The 15204-nt window shown below is 45.7% G+C and overlaps 1 protein-coding gene across 4 annotated transcripts in view; it reads left to right on the top strand.

Annotated features, from left to right (window-relative positions):
* TIAM2 (TIAM Rac1 associated GEF 2) overlaps positions 1 to 15204 on the top strand; it is a 239620-nt gene that overhangs the window by 96610 nt on the left and 127806 nt on the right. For 2 of the 4 annotated variants that reach the window (XM_078370329.1, XM_017971503.4), the window contains 2 exons: positions 9845 to 10010; positions 11695 to 12891. In XM_078370329.1, coding sequence (XP_078226455.1) covers positions 11701 to 12891 — 1191 coding nt within the window. In that variant the 5' untranslated portion in view covers positions 9845 to 10010; positions 11695 to 11700. Of the gene's footprint in view, positions 1 to 3369; positions 4023 to 9844; positions 10011 to 11694; positions 12892 to 15204 lie in introns of those variants that run through there. The other 2 variants (XM_035297002.3, XM_054254551.2) reach the window with 2 other exon arrangements.

Consider the following 15204-nt stretch of genomic DNA (forward strand, 5'->3'; position numbering starts at 1 on the left):
TCCATCTGCTTCGGCCTCACAGTGCTGGGATTACAGGTGTGATTACAGGAAAGAGAGGACTACTGTGCCCTGCCCCCTCTTTCCTTTCTTCATCTAATGGAATCCCACTTCCTTCAGGACCCACTTGTTCAGTTATTTTCCTCATGGGGTTGTTCCTAACTTTCCTACAAAGAAGTTGAATGTCCAGTGAATGTGTGTGTTTCTTTTTTTAATTCATGCAATGCAAAAGGATGAAGCCCGTGGGTCTAACTTGTGGTGTCCAGATTGCACATTAATTATGAGCTGTCTTTTTAAAAAAGATCTGGCTCTTACTGTCTCCATCTGAAGCGTTTGCCTTGGACAATTACCCTTTCCTTTCCCTTTCCCTTTCCCTTCCCGTTCCTTCTTTGTTTTGATGGAGTCTTGCTCTGTGTCTTAGGCTGGAGTGCAGTGGTGCGACTTGGCCCACTGCAACCTCCACCTCCCAGGTTTAAGAGATTCTCCTGCCTCAGCCTTCCGAGTAGCTGCGATAACAGGAATGTGCTGCCATGTTGGCTAATTTTTATATTTTTAGTAGAAATGAGGTTTCACCATGTTAGCCAGGTGGGTCTCAAGCTTCTAACCTCAGGTGATCCACCTGCCTTGGCCTCCCAAAGTGCTGGGATTACAGGCATGAGCCACTGAACCCAGACCTGACTCTCTCTCTTTCTCTCTCTCTCTCTCTCTGTCTATTTTTTTTTGAGTCAGAGTCTTGCTCTGTCACCCAGGCTGGAGTGCAGCGATGCAATCTGACTCACTGCGACCTCTGCCTCCGGGGTTTTCATGACTCAGCCTCCCAAATAGCTGGGATTACAGGCATTAGCCACCCATTTTTGTATTTTTGGTAGAGATGAATATCACCATGTTGTCTAGGCTGGCCTCGAATTCCTGACCTCAAGTGATCCGCCTGCCTTGGCCTCCCAAAATGTTGAGATTACAGGCGTGAGCCACTGTGCCTGGACAACAATGACTTTTTGAATGTTTTGGGACTCTTCAGAGCTTGGCTGTCCTTGGTTTTTATTCAAATGTATGTACCATTCTGACAAAACTACCTCTTGTGGTTTTATATGTCACTGTTTTTAAAACAATTTTTTGAAAAAATTATGACTCAAGAAGGTAAAATTTTGCTTCACAACCCAGTATATGGACAAACACACAAGCACACACAAGAATTTGGTTTCATGAAACAAATTTTGCTCTTACTGGAATTCACTCTTCCATTTTCTGTTCTTTTTATTCTGTCTTCTGCTCTATTTTGTTCTTTTCTATTCATTTAAAAATACTGGCGTCAAATCACTGAATGAATTTCATGACCCAACAATGGGCTGTGACCCTTGATCAGCCTTCTGTAAGCCATGCTGCAGATGTTAGGATGTTTTCTAAAACAGGTGTGGGTGCCGAGATCCTCCTTGTGATGAATTGACTTACTAAGGTGATGAACTGGACAAAAAGCTGAGCTATTGTCTCTGTGGAATTTATGACTTTCCCGTTGTTGAATACCAGCCATGTTTGTCAGCTGAGATCCTGCTCGGAGGGCATTCCTTGCTGCAGATGGGTTTATCCATTCATCTGTTAATATGCATTTGGAAGGAGTCCTGCTGAATTGAAAGAAAGCCGATGGGGCCCGACAATGGAAGCTTAGCTTCTGAAGGGCCCTGAGCAGCTTGCTTTCTGCTCACTGTATTTGTAAGGATTACTCTTCCTAAGCATTATTCCTGTGGAGACCAGATGTTCCTTTTGCCTGCCTCTTTATATCAATTGGGTTCAAGTCTTCTTGTGATTAGAAATGAGCTCCTTCAAGTCTTGGCATTCAATTCATGTGTACTGAGTGTAGTTCATTGACTCAAGATGAGAGAAACAGATTCTGGCAGTATTTCCAGAGTTTATTGGTAGGTTTGGATCCCTGGAAGAGTTGACTGCTTTTGTTTTAGATTTTTAGGCACATTTGTCCCATGTTTTAATATTGTCAGTGATGGAGACAATAATACAACTCCAGGGCAGGGTCTCACAGCCTTGGGACAGTCGACATATGAGGCCAGATGATTATTTTTGTGGTGAACTGTCCTGAATGTTTTATGGGGTTCAGTAGCTTCCCCCAGCCTTAATCCACTAGGTGACAGAAGCAGACCTCAGTTGTGACAACCAAAAATATTCCCAGACATGCCTAATGTCCCTTGGGGGGACAAAATCTCCCTCGTTGGGAATAACTACTTTAAGGTTGTACCAGTTGTTCAATGTGCTCTCAGGTTATTTTCTTTTTTTTTTTTTTTTTTTTTTTTTTTTGAGACGGAGTTTCGCTGTTGTTACCCAGGCTGGAGTGCAATGGCACGATCTTGGCTCACCGCAACCTCCGCCTCCTGAGTTCAGGCAATTCTCCTGCCTCAACCTCCTGAGTAGCGGGGATTACAGGCATGTGCCACCATGCCCAGCTAATTTTTTGTATTTTTAGTAGAGACGGGGTTTCACCATGTTGACCAGGATGGTCTCGATCTCTTGACCTTGTGATCCACCCGCCTCGGCCTCCCAAAGTGCTGGGATTACAGGCTTGAGCCACCGTGCCCGGCCCTATTTTCTTACATTTTCTAACATGAGTATCTACTAATGAGAGTATATGGCCTGTGTCATTGGTTTTCTTTACATTTGATAGACTGCTTGCAAATTCGGTAGTTTTTCTTTTTTTGAGATTGAGTCTTGCTCTGTCACTTAGGCTAGAGTGCAGTGGCACTGTCTTGGCTAACTGCAACCTCTGCCTCCCGGGTTCAAGTGATTCTCCTGCCTCAGCCACCCAGGTAGCTTGGAGTACAGGCTCCCGCCACCACATCTGGCTAATTTTTGTATTTTTAGTAGAGATGGGGTTTCACCATGTTGGCCAGGCTGGTTTCGAACTTTTAACCTCGTGATCCACCCGCCTTGGCCTCCCAAAGTGCTGGGATTACAGGTGTGAGCCACCGCACCCAGTCAAATTAGGTAGTTTTATATGCTGTAATAATTTAGGGGAATTGATCAAAATCAAATGCTAACCAGTAGGACCTAGAAGATTCTAAATTTATATATATACCAATATATGTAATATTTCATTTAATAGGTAATGAAAGATCTGAAATGACAGTTGTAATAAGATCTAATGTCATAATATTCAAAATCAGACTTAAAACTAAAATTGATTAATGCTTTGTGTTGCATTCTTGAATAATGAAGAGGTAATGAAAGACTGAGACAACAGTTATAATGAGATGATGCCATAACTTACAAAATTAGACTTATAACTAAAAATTAAGAACAGTACTCTGTTGCATTTCTCAGTATTTTAGGTGGTTTCACGTATATTTCCACACTTGCTTCTCAGTCTGCGAGGGAGTAGAGCAGATATTTTTATCCTCAAGTTGCAAATGAGGAAAATGAAATTCAGAAAGTGTTAGCAGTTTGCCCAAAGTCTCGCATGCTGTTTAAGACACAAAAGCATTTCAAACCAGACTAGAATTCAGAGACTCCTGTCCTTAGTGGTTAAAGCTGTCCCCTACCCTCCCCAAATGAAGAAAACCAAGTAGCTATTGTTCATGATGGCCAGCCCTTTCGTGATCTGGCTCTCGTCACTATCTGAAGTATTTGCCTGGGACGAGGATGAGGGTCCTAGCTCAGTATAAACAGTTCTCTGGAGTGACGTGAAGCCTGTTGCTATCTCCTGGTGGTATTCGTGCTTCCTCTCATGGACTCGGCCAGCTGTGGATCTGCTTTTGTGCAGTGGCTTGGTTCTGTTTGCTGTCCCCGATCTGCCCCCTGCCCTCCTCGCAGGCCTCTGAGAGCACCATCTGCCCACCAGAGGGTTTCCTCTCACTCCCCTTCAGTTGCTCCATCTGGGCAGCCAGCTCAGGGCCTCAGTTCGGAGACAAAGCCAAGGCGGACGATTCTAGTTTTCTTTGCTGTAAATGCCACACTACATGGAACCAGAGAATTTTGGAATCTGACTCAACCAATCAAGCCCCAGGCTAAAGGCAAATGAAAAGGTAAATCTTGAATTTCCTCCTGAAAGCTACTTTTCCCTGGGACTCAGTAGATGATGGCAGCTGTTGGGACTGTGATGGCATACTTACCACGTTCCTCCACGTGGCTGCATGCTTCTGGTGTGGTTATGGATTACAATTCAAAAAAAGAAAAACAACTCTCATTCTTTGTAATTTTAGCTTAAAAAGCTACAGAGCATCCTCATGTGAATGGGGAATGGAAGGGAGGGAGTGCAGAATGAAAGACCTTACTTACAAAGTGCTGGCATGGCAGGTGTGAGCCACTGTGCCCTGCCCAGCTGTTGGTTTTTTTTTTTCCCTGCCAGTATTGACCCAGCGTTGCCCATTTAGGGATTGGAAGGGAAATGCAGAGTGAAAGGTAGGATTTTAGGGATGGGAAGGAAATGGAGAGTGAAAGGTAGGATTTTAGGGATGGGAAGGGAATGCAGAGTGAAAGGATTTTAGGGATGGGAAGGGAATGCAGAGTGAAAGGATTTTGGGGATGGGAAGGGAATGCAGAGTGAAAGGATTTTGGGGATGGGAAGGGAATGCAGAGTGAAAGGATTTTGGGGATGGGAAGGGAATGCAGAGTGAAAGGATTTTGGGGATGGGAAGGGAATGCAAATAAAAGGTAGGATTTCTTTTTTTCAGGTCCATGGTATTGTGATCACTGGAAGTTTTTAAAACTTCCAGTATTTATTATTGTCTCATAAATAAAAAATTATTATAAAAAAGTATGTACACAGCATGAAATGTTTGCTCACTATACCCACTCTTGGTGTCACGTTATTCCAGAGTGACTTCACATAAATGACCTCTCCACCAGCCCCGGGCCTCATCACACATTGTCCTGTCTCATACTATTGCCTCACGTTAGAATTCCTTCACAGGGATTATTGCAGGGGACCACACCTATCCTTACTTTTGCTATTTGCAAACACTAGGCCGTTTTAAACTACTACTACCACTTCTTTTTTTTTTAAAGGAGTTTACATAAAATCTGTTGTTTTATTTTTTTTCGGCCCCCTTTCTATTAACTAAAATAGTTTTTAAGCTTGACTATCATAAAATTCCCTTAATAAAGGAATCAGGGGGCCAGAGGTTACTGAACGTTTGGCTTAAATATTCCTTTGCTTCCAGACAAAAATCATAGCTGAAGCATGACAGGTAAATATCTGTTCAATTTGTCAAACTCCTCAGGGACAGTAATTACTTAGTTTCCTCAGGGATTATCCTTCCTGTCAGTATATTTCTCATAAATATTGGACAAATTCTTCCTCCTATAGTTTAAGGCTAGGTTTTTTTTTTTGAGATGGAGTCTTACTCTGTTGCCCAGGCTGGAGTGCAGTGGCATGATCTTGGCTCACCACAGCCTTTGGCTCACCGCAGCCTTCACCTCCCAGGTTCAAGTGATTCTCCTGCCTCAGCCTCCCGAGTAGTTGGGACTACAGGCCCGTGCCACCATGCCCAGCTAATTTTTACAGTTTTGGTAGAGATGGGGTTTCACTTTGTTGGCTAGGCTAGTCTCGAACACCTGATCTAGTAATCTGCCTGCCTCAGCCTCCCAAAGTGATGGGATTAACAGGTGTGAGCTACTGTACCTGGCCCGGCTGTTTTTTTTCCCTTCCCTGCCAGGATTGACCCAGCATTGCACATTTGGTCAGCATTATGCATATGTGAAAATGTACATTGTTCTAGACTTCCGTCACTTCCGGTTTGCTCTTCTCTTTCTTAATTATGGAAACGTATCCTTGTGGGTTGATACATCAGTCTTTCTGCCACACCCAGTAAGGAGGATTCCTGCCCTTGGTCTGGGGTCCAAATCAACTGTGTAGCCCGTGAATCTCTGTCTTCAGTCCCACCGGTGTCTACTGAGTGCTTATGAGAACTTCCACGTGCCAGGCCTTGAGTGCACAGAGTCCGGGCAAGGATGGAGACTCCTGTGGTTTTTGAAATATCCCACGAAATAAAAAAATGAAGCTATTCAATTGCAAATGTAGTAAGATGAGTTTAGGTTCTAACCCGGGGCAGAAACTTCTACCTGGGAGCCATTCTGCGGCTGTGAATTCTGGCTGTGTGTGTGTCCTGAGCAGCGGACACAGCCGGCCACCCGATCGCAGTTTTGTCTGCTGGTGTTGGTGAGCTCAGGGCCTGTGCTGTGTGTGCTGGAGCTCAGGAGGGCTGATAAAGAGAGGTGGCTGCGGAGTGAGTGGTCAGGAGCCTGTCCCTTCAGTGTCATGGCTGAACCTTGGTCCTTACCAAAGGAAACAAATGAAGGCTCGCTCTGACGCACTCACTGTGACAGTCTGCGTGGCAGCAGCCAAGAGCTTCTCTGGCCATTTGTGGTTCCCTCAGTTAAAAAATAAAAAGGTAGCTAAGGTATAGCAACAGCTCAGGTTTTGAACTTTATTTATTTATTATTATTATTATTATCATCATCATTTTTGAGACAGAGTTGACAGAGTCTTGCTGTGTCTGTCACCCAAGCTGGAGTGCAGTGGCTTGATCTCAGCTCACAGCAACCTCCGCCTCCCGATTCAAGCAATTCTCCCACCTTGGGCTCCCAAGTAGCTGGGATCACAGGTGTGTGCCACCACACTCGGCGAATTTTTTGGTCTTTTTAGTAGAGACGGGGTTTCACCATGTCGGCTGGGCTGGTACCGAACTCCTGGGCTCAGATCCATCTGCCTGGGCCTCCTGAAGTGCTGCGATTATAGGCTTGAGCCACCATGCCTGGTCAGGTTTTGAACTTTTTTTGTTTTTTGAGACAGAGTTTCGCTCTTGTTGCCCAGGCTACAGTGCAATGGTGCGATCTCAGCGCATCGCAACCTCTGCCTCCCAGGTTCAAGCCATTCTCCTGCGTCAGCCTCCCAAGTAGCTGGGATTACAGGCATGCATCACCATGCCTGGCTAATTTTGTATTTTTAGTAGAGACAGGGTTTCTCCATGTTGGTCAGGCTGGTCTCAAACTCTTGATCTCAGGTGATCTGCCTGCCTCGGCTCCTAGTGCTGGGATTACAGGCATGAGCCACCATGCCCCGCTGGTTTTGAACTTTTAAAAGGTGGGGTTCTTGTGGACCAGCCCATATGTGTGATGGGGCCAGGTTCTAGTGGCAGGTCTACCAGTTGCTATCCCTTTTTCAGATGTGTGGCACAGTGGCTTACTGAAACGTGGGGGGGCAGTAGCATAGCAGGCACCTTCTTGGTCCTCATCAATTAGAGGCTGAGCTGTTGGATTTCCTGCTGATGGCCAAGTGGAAAATCTATTTGACTTTTTTATTTTTAATTTAAAATGTATCTGCACGAATAGACTCAGGCAGGAGGTTTGTCTTTGGCTTTGTTGGAGGAACTGAGCTCCAGTGTCATTGCGTCTCCTCTTTAATTTGACTAACTTTAAATGTCACCACTGAGGCCGGGCGCAGTGGCTCATGCCTGTAATCCCAGCACTTTGGGAGGCCGAGGCCGGTGGATCACCTGAGGTCAGGAGTTTGAGACCAGCCTGGCCAACATGGTGAAACCGTCCCTAATAAAAATATAAAAATTTGCTAGGTGTGGTGGCAGGTGCCTGTAATCCCAGCTGCTCTGGAGGCTGAGGCAGGGGAATCACTTGAACCCGGGAGGTGGAGGCTGTGGTGAGCCGAGATCGCATCATTGCACTCCAGCCTAGGCAACAGAGTGAGACTCTGTCTCAAAAAAAAAAAAAAAAAGTCACCATTGAACCCTCCTAAGAAGATATACAATAGCCAGTAAGCACACGAAAAAGATGGCTCAATATCACTCATCATTAGAGAAATGCAAACGAAACTCATAATGAGATACCTAACACCTATGTCCATTTGGATGGCTACTGTCCAAAAACAACAGGCATGGCTGAGGACGTGGAGGACGTGGAGGAATTAGAACTCTGCTGCACTGTTATTGGTGGGCATGTCAAATGGCGCAGCTGTCGTAGAAAACAGCATGGCAGCTCCTTAGAGAATTTAAAATAGGGCGGGGCACAGTGGCTCATGCCTGTAATCCTAGCACTTTGGGAGGCTGAGGTGGGTGGAGCACTTGAGGCCGGAAGTTCAAGACCACCCTGGCCAACATGGTGAAGCTCCATCTCTATTAAAAATACAAAAATCATCTGCTGTAGTGGTATGTGCCTATAATCACAGCTACTCAAGAGGCTGAGGCAGGAGAATCACTTGAACCTGGGAGGCAGAGGTTGCAGCAAGCTGAGATCCCACCATTGCACTCCAGCCTGGGAGACAGAGTGAGACTCTGTCTACTAAAAAAATAAAAATAAAAATAGAATATCCTGATGCTCTTGCATTTCCACTTCTGGTTATATATCCCAAAGAATTGAAAGCAGGGTCTAGAACAGATTAAACACCCGTGTTCATAGCAGCATTATTCATAATAGCCAAGAGGTGGAAGCAACCCAGTGTCTCTCCATGAGATGAATGAATAAACCAAATGTGGCATATACATGTAATAGAATGCTATTCAGCCTTAACAAGGAAGTAAGTTCTCATACCTGCTACCATGTGGATGAAACTTGAGGGCTTTCTACTAAGTGAAATAAGCCAGTTGCAAAAAAAACAAACACTTTCACTTATATGAGGTACCTAGAGTCCTCAAATTCATAGAGACAGAAAGTAGAAAGGTGGTTTCCAGAGGCTGTGGGAGTGGGGAGTTGCTGTGTAATGTGTGCAGAGTTTCCGTTCTGCAAGATGGAAAGAGTTCTGGAGATAGATGTTGGCGATGGTTGCACAATAATGTACTATGCCCTGTACACTTAAAAAGGGAAGATGGAAAATGTTATGTGATCCATGTTTGACCACAATTACAAATGCAATTTTTTTTTTTGAGATGTAGTCTCGTTCTGTCTCCAAGCTGGAGTACATTGGTACGATCTTGGCTCACTGCAACTTCTGCCTCCCGGGTTCAAGCGATTCTCCTGCCTCAGCCTCCTGAGTAGCTGGGACTACAGGCGTGCGCCACCACGCCTGGCTACTTTTTGTATTTTTAGTAGAGATGGGGTTTCACCATGTTGTCCAGGCTGGTCTCGATCTCTTGACCTTGTGATCTGCCTGCCTCGGCCTCCCAAAGTGCTGGAATTACAGGTGTGAGCCAGTGTGCCCAGCCACAAATACAAATTTTTTTAAAAGAGAACAAAAAGTCACTATTAAACCCTCACCCCTCTGTTCCCCCCGATGTCTGTGGCTTCGTGTCAGGCAGTGATCGCTGCCAGATGGGAGCCTCCCCATCTCAGCCAGTCCTCCTCCCCTTCACAAGCCCTGCCTTATCCCTCAGAGGGGGGCCTCTTGCCCCTGCTAACATTGCTTGAGAAAGCTTCTAATCTCATTTATGGGGTCAGCCTCCACAAGCTAAGTTATTTTAGCCAAGGACTGTTGACTATGATGTTACATTTTGGCTTTTGTTTTCACTGCTTGGTCAAATAGAGAGCAAGGGCCACCTCTTGCCATGCCAGCCTGCCGCTCCTGCCGCCCTGTGAGACGGAGGGTTGTTTTCCTGGTTGTGGTGACAGATGAGCCACACATGACTCACTGGAGCGGTCTCCCCTGAAACAAAGGCTTGTATTTGACTGCAGACTGAGTGTTGAGTTGGTGGCCTTTGCAAGATTGGATGGGCAGTTCTGGCTTCAAATGACCCTGATGAATCACACGGTTCACAGACATTTCATTTATTTTTATATGCCTTGATGGTGATTCTGGACACCACTCGTTTCTTCGTATAATTTGCATTAAACTTTCCTTTTGACTGTGTGCGAGCGTGGTGTCAGATGCTTCACAGAGTTTTCTTGTGTTTCTGTTTTTCAGGATCACTTATGGACTCACTTTCTGTGCTGGTTAAATGTGCTGCTTTGCTTCCAACACCATGTGAAGCCTACTGACCTCTGATCTCCCTCAGAGCAGAAACTGGACTTCGGGTAAACCCAGCCCATGGGCCTTGTAGTTCACATTAATTTGCCTGACTGTGATTGAGGTAATAAGAAAAGGTTTAATTATTTGGGCTAATGATTTTGATTTTAAAATATTTGATAATTACCACCAAAGAAAAGTCAATCCATTTGACTTCTGTTTCGTGGCTATGCATTCTTAGATAGGAAGTACTTAAAATAAGACGCCTGCTAAATAAACTTGAAAACCTCACCAGGAGAGCATCACCTCCAACTGAGCTAAAATAGAGATATACTGGTTTGAGTGAAAACCTAGCTGGGCATGGCGGCATGTGCCTGTAGTTCCAGCTACTTGGGAGGCTGAGGCAGGACGCTCCCTTGAACCCAGGGGTTTGAAACCAGCTTGGGCAATGTAGCAAGATCCCATCTCAAAAAAAGGATTTCAGAATAAAAAAAGATGGTTCCTTCTTTCCTCCCTCCCTCTTCCCCTTTTCACTTTGAGTTTGATAATAGACTCCTTGAGCAAACTGGGATTTTTTACAAGGAAGTAATAGTCTAATATTAAATTTTCTGATGCCCTTATTCTAAGTCAGCTTTATAATTTTTTCTCTCATCATATTCTAAAGTGAGGACACCTGAAGTCTTTAGAAAAGCTCTAGAGATTTGTTTTATTAATATGTTTTTCTTTCTAAAATGAGAGCTCTTATTTTTTTTCTGCATTTTTCATCTCATCCTCATTTTTGAGATGAGAGGCCTTCTTTTGTGGTATTCCTAGAGCCCCAACAGAGCCTGGTACCTGGTGTCACCTTAAAAAATGTGGTAGTTTTTTTTTTAGAGATGGGGTTTTACCATGTTGGCCAGGATGGTTTTGATCTCTTGACATTGTGTTCTGCCCGCCTTGGCCTCCCAAAGTGCTGGGATTACAGGCATGAGCCACCGCACCCAGCCAAAATGTGGTAGTTTTTGAGCAAAAATCTCTCCAAATACTATGGAGAGATGTTTTCTCTATCAGTAATTTATGTATAATGAAAGTGTATCTCTCTGATCATTGAAATCTGTGTATTTAGACTGACAGAATAAATATACTTTCTCTGATTTTTCTCTTCAAGAATCACTAGTTTGGCCAGGTATGGTAGCTCACATCTGTAATGCTAGCACTTTGGGCGGCTGAGGCAGGAGGATCTCTTGAACCCAGGAGTTCAAGACCAGCCTGGATCAACAGAGTGAAACCCTGTATCTTTAAATAATAATAATAAAGGCCAAGTTTGAGCATGGTGGCACGTGCCTATAGTCCCAGCTACTTGGGAAGCTGAGGCCAGAGGGTCACTTGAGTGTAGTAAGTCGAGGCTGCCGTGTGCTGTGACTACAGCACTGCACTCCAGCCTGGGTGATAACAGTGAGACCCTGTCTCCAAAAAACAAAAAGGCAAAAAAAGAATCATTAGTTCAAAATCTCCCTACACCAACCCGAAGCAGATCTTTCTCATAAGCTGATCTTTATGCCTGTTCAACTTCTAAATTAATATTGTATAACGAATAGTGTATTTAAAATAGCTAGGACACAGGTGTGCGGTGTTGTCTGTCTAGCTAATGAGCAGCCTTGCAAAATAAGGAGAGCCTGTGCTACTGCCTGACTCTTGTCCCTCCTCCTTTGAGTCATGCCAGCACTGAAGTTGCTGTGTAATATGCAGGGGATTCTTTTAAGAAAGTTCCATCATAAGGGAACCTAATTTCGGCCACGGTCTTACTGATGCAGCTGTTCTTAATTTAGGTTAAAATGGGCAACTCTGAGAGTCAGTACACCCTTCAAGGATCTAAAAATCATAGCAATACTATTACTGGTGCTAAGCAAATTCCTTGCTCCCTGAAAATACGTGGCCTTCATGCAAAAGAGGACAAGTCGTTGCATGGGTGGGGCCACGGAAGCAGCGGAGCAAGTTACAAGTCCCGGTCCCTGGCCCGAAGCTGCCTTTCTCACTTTAAGAGTAATCAGCCTTACGCGTCGAGACTTGGCGGCCCCATGTGCAAGGTCTCCAGAGGCACTGCCTACTCCACGCACAGGACGAATGCCCCAGGGAAGGATTTCCAGGGCTTCCATGCTGCTTTCTCAGCTGATAATGGCTTCCACTCTGTTGGCCACGAGCCCGCAGATCACATCACCTCCAGAGACTGCAACGGGCACCTTCTCAACTGCTACGGGAGGAATGAGAGCGTGGCCTCCACTCCGCTGGGCGAAGACCGCAAGAGCCCCAGAGTGCTCATCAAAACTCTGGGGAAGCTGGATGGGTGTTTAAGGGTCGAGTTCCACAATGGTGGCAACCCCAGCAAGGTGCCTGCAGAGGACGCCGGTGAGCCGGTGCAGCTGCTGAGGTACTCGCCTACTTTAGCATCAGAAACCTGCCCGGTGCCTGAAGCCAGGAGGGGGTCTAGCGCCGACTCCCTGGCCAGCCATCGCCCCTCTCCCACGGACTCTCGCCTGCGGTCAAGCAAAGGCAGCTCCCTGAGTTCCGAGTCATCCTGGTACGACTCTCCTTGGGGCAACGCTGGAGAGCTGAGCGAGGCTGAGGGCTCCTTCCTGGCCCCCGGCATACCTGACGCCAGCCCCCATGCCACTTTCCCACCTGGTGATGCCAAAAAGCCTTTCAACCAAAGCTCTTCCCTCTCCTCACTCCGGGAACTGTACAAAGATGCTGACCTGGGGAGCCTTTCCACCTCAGGCATCCGCCTTTCTGATGAGTACATGGGCACGCACACCAGCCTGAGCAACCGTGTCTCTTTTGCCTCCGACATTGATGTGCCCTCCAGGGTGTCACACAGAGACCCCGTCCCATACAGTTCCTTCACCCTCCCCTGTCGGAAGCCCAAAGCCTTAGTGGAGGATACTGCAAAGAAGGACTCCCTCAAAGCCAGGATGCGAAGGATCAGTGACTGGACGGGAAGCCTCTCAAGGAAGAAAAGGAAACTCCAGGTGAGCGCACCTTAGAGCTGGGGGTAGGGGGGGGTGGGGGAGTGGGTGGGATGGGGAAGTGTCCCCGTGGTTTCCCCATCTGGAGAAAGGGAGGGTTGGTGGACTCCACCATAGAGTGTTGTAGGGGTGCTTAAATGATCTGGCAAAAGTGAAGAGTTCCATGGAAAGCGTGGCTCATCTCTCGTCTTCAGGTGTGAGATTGTTTTCTCTTTTGCTTCAGATATTTTCACTTTTAGCCCACAACTTTAATCTTCCCGTGTCTTAGTCAGTTTGGGCTGCAAACAACATACCACAGACTGGTTGGTTTAATCAACAGACATCTGTTTCTCACAGTGCTGGAGGCTGGAAGTCAAAGGTCAGAGTGCCAGTGGGGTCCGATCCTGGGGAGGGCTCTCTTCCTGGCTGCAGACAGCTGCCTTCTCGCTGTGTCTTCATGAGGCAGAGAGCGGGAGCTCTAGGCTCTTTCTCAGGACCTTAATCACATCATGGGGACCCTACCCTCATGACCTCTTCTAAACTAATTACCTCTCAAAGCCCTCAGCCAAATACCATCCACTGGTAGTTAAGGCTTCCGCATGGATTTTGGGGGAGGAAACAAAAGTTGAGTCGGTAGCACTCTGGTTCTGTGCATGCCCCTGCACTCTTGCATGCACTCCACGGGCCTCATCTTCAGACTTGGCCATAGCTGGGCGCAGCGGCTCACACCTGTCATCCCAGCACCTGGGGAGGCCAAGGTGGGCAGATCATTTGAGACCAGGAGTTTGAGACCAGCCTGGGCAAGATGGCGAAACCTTGACTTTACCCAAAATACAAAAATTACCTGGGTGTGGTGGCAGGTGCCTGTAATCCCAGCTACTCGGGAGGCTGAGATAGGAGAATTGCTTGAACCTGGGAGGCGGAGGTTGCAGTGAGCTGAGATTATGCCTGGGCAACAGAGAGAGACCCTGTCTTTAAAAAAAAAAAAAAAGAAAGAAAAAGAAAGTACAGAGTTGGAGAGAATTCCTGAAAGAATTGGTTATCTGAGAATTTTGCTAGACCTCATTCTTAAAACAGAAAAGATGAGATTGTCATTATTTTTGGTTGAATAGGTTTATTGAACTTGATATTACTCTGATGAAATTAAAATTTCTATGCTTACATTGGCAAATCAAAAAAAAAAAAAGTTGATGATATGTGTGTGATCTTTTTTTTTTTTTTTTTTGAGATAGAGTCTCACTCTGTCACCCAAGCTGGAGTGAAGTGGTGTGATCTTGGCTCACTACGACCTCTGCTTCCCAGGTTCAAGCAGTTCTGCTGCCTCAGTCTCCTGAGTAGCTGGGATTACAGGGTTGCACCACCATGCCCAGCTAATTTTTGTATTTTAGTAGAGATGGGGTTTCCCCATGTTGGCCAGGCTGATCTCAAACTCCTGATCTCAGGTGATCCACCCCCTTGGCCTCCCAAAATGCTGGGATTACAGGCTTCAGCCACCGCATCTAGCCTGTATGTGTAATCTTAACCTCCTCATAGAGATAGCTGGTGGTATTCTGAAAGCATCTTGTAACTAAGTACATGTAATCGAAAAATATATATACTGATAAAACTGATAAGAATGATGAATATACTTCTGTGTCCTGGTGTATAAGGTTCTACTGGGGGAGCAAAGTGGCTTATCTACCAGGAAGAAAGTTAGAGTTTGCCTTTTTGGGTAACTAGTGGCAATTGCTAGATTTTCAGTTTGTTGTTGCTTTGTTACTTGTTTTTATTTTTGATTATTTATAGAGGGGAGAAGCTCTTTTTTTATCTACTGTGTATAAGTCATAGAGTTGAAGGGAATTTGTGTGGGCAGTTAGTCTCTAGCAGAATTGCATCTTAGATAGACATAAAATTATAAAATTCTATAAATTATATAAAGATTTCAGGGTGGAAAATGTGACTGAGTAGATTGCTTCAGGTTTATTAAGCTTGACATTCATTACTTCCTGCTTGTGCATAGTGCGTCTGCTTCTACCCTCCGTCCTGTGCTGGGCTTGGATTCTCCTTCCTCCTCCTCCACACAGAGATGAGGAAGAGACCATCACCAGCCTGGTTTCAGAGCCTCTTCCTATCCCTGAATATACTGTATAATTTTACTCCTGGATCATCACTTTTTCAGACGAAACCACGAAATAGTAGAGATTTCCTTGACATTTTTCTCTCAGCTCCCATTTCCTGAACAACTCATGCCAGCTGAGCATAATGGGGAAAGCAGCTTCTGCTTACTGGAGGGCTGCAATCCCAGGTGGAGAGCTTTAACGTCTTTTTGATTCCAGTGTTATGGTGCCGACCTGTGTT

This window comes from Callithrix jacchus, chromosome 4 (genome assembly GCF_049354715.1).
Source record: "Callithrix jacchus isolate 240 chromosome 4, calJac240_pri, whole genome shotgun sequence".
NCBI classification, from domain to species: Eukaryota; Metazoa; Chordata; class Mammalia; order Primates; family Cebidae; genus Callithrix; species Callithrix jacchus.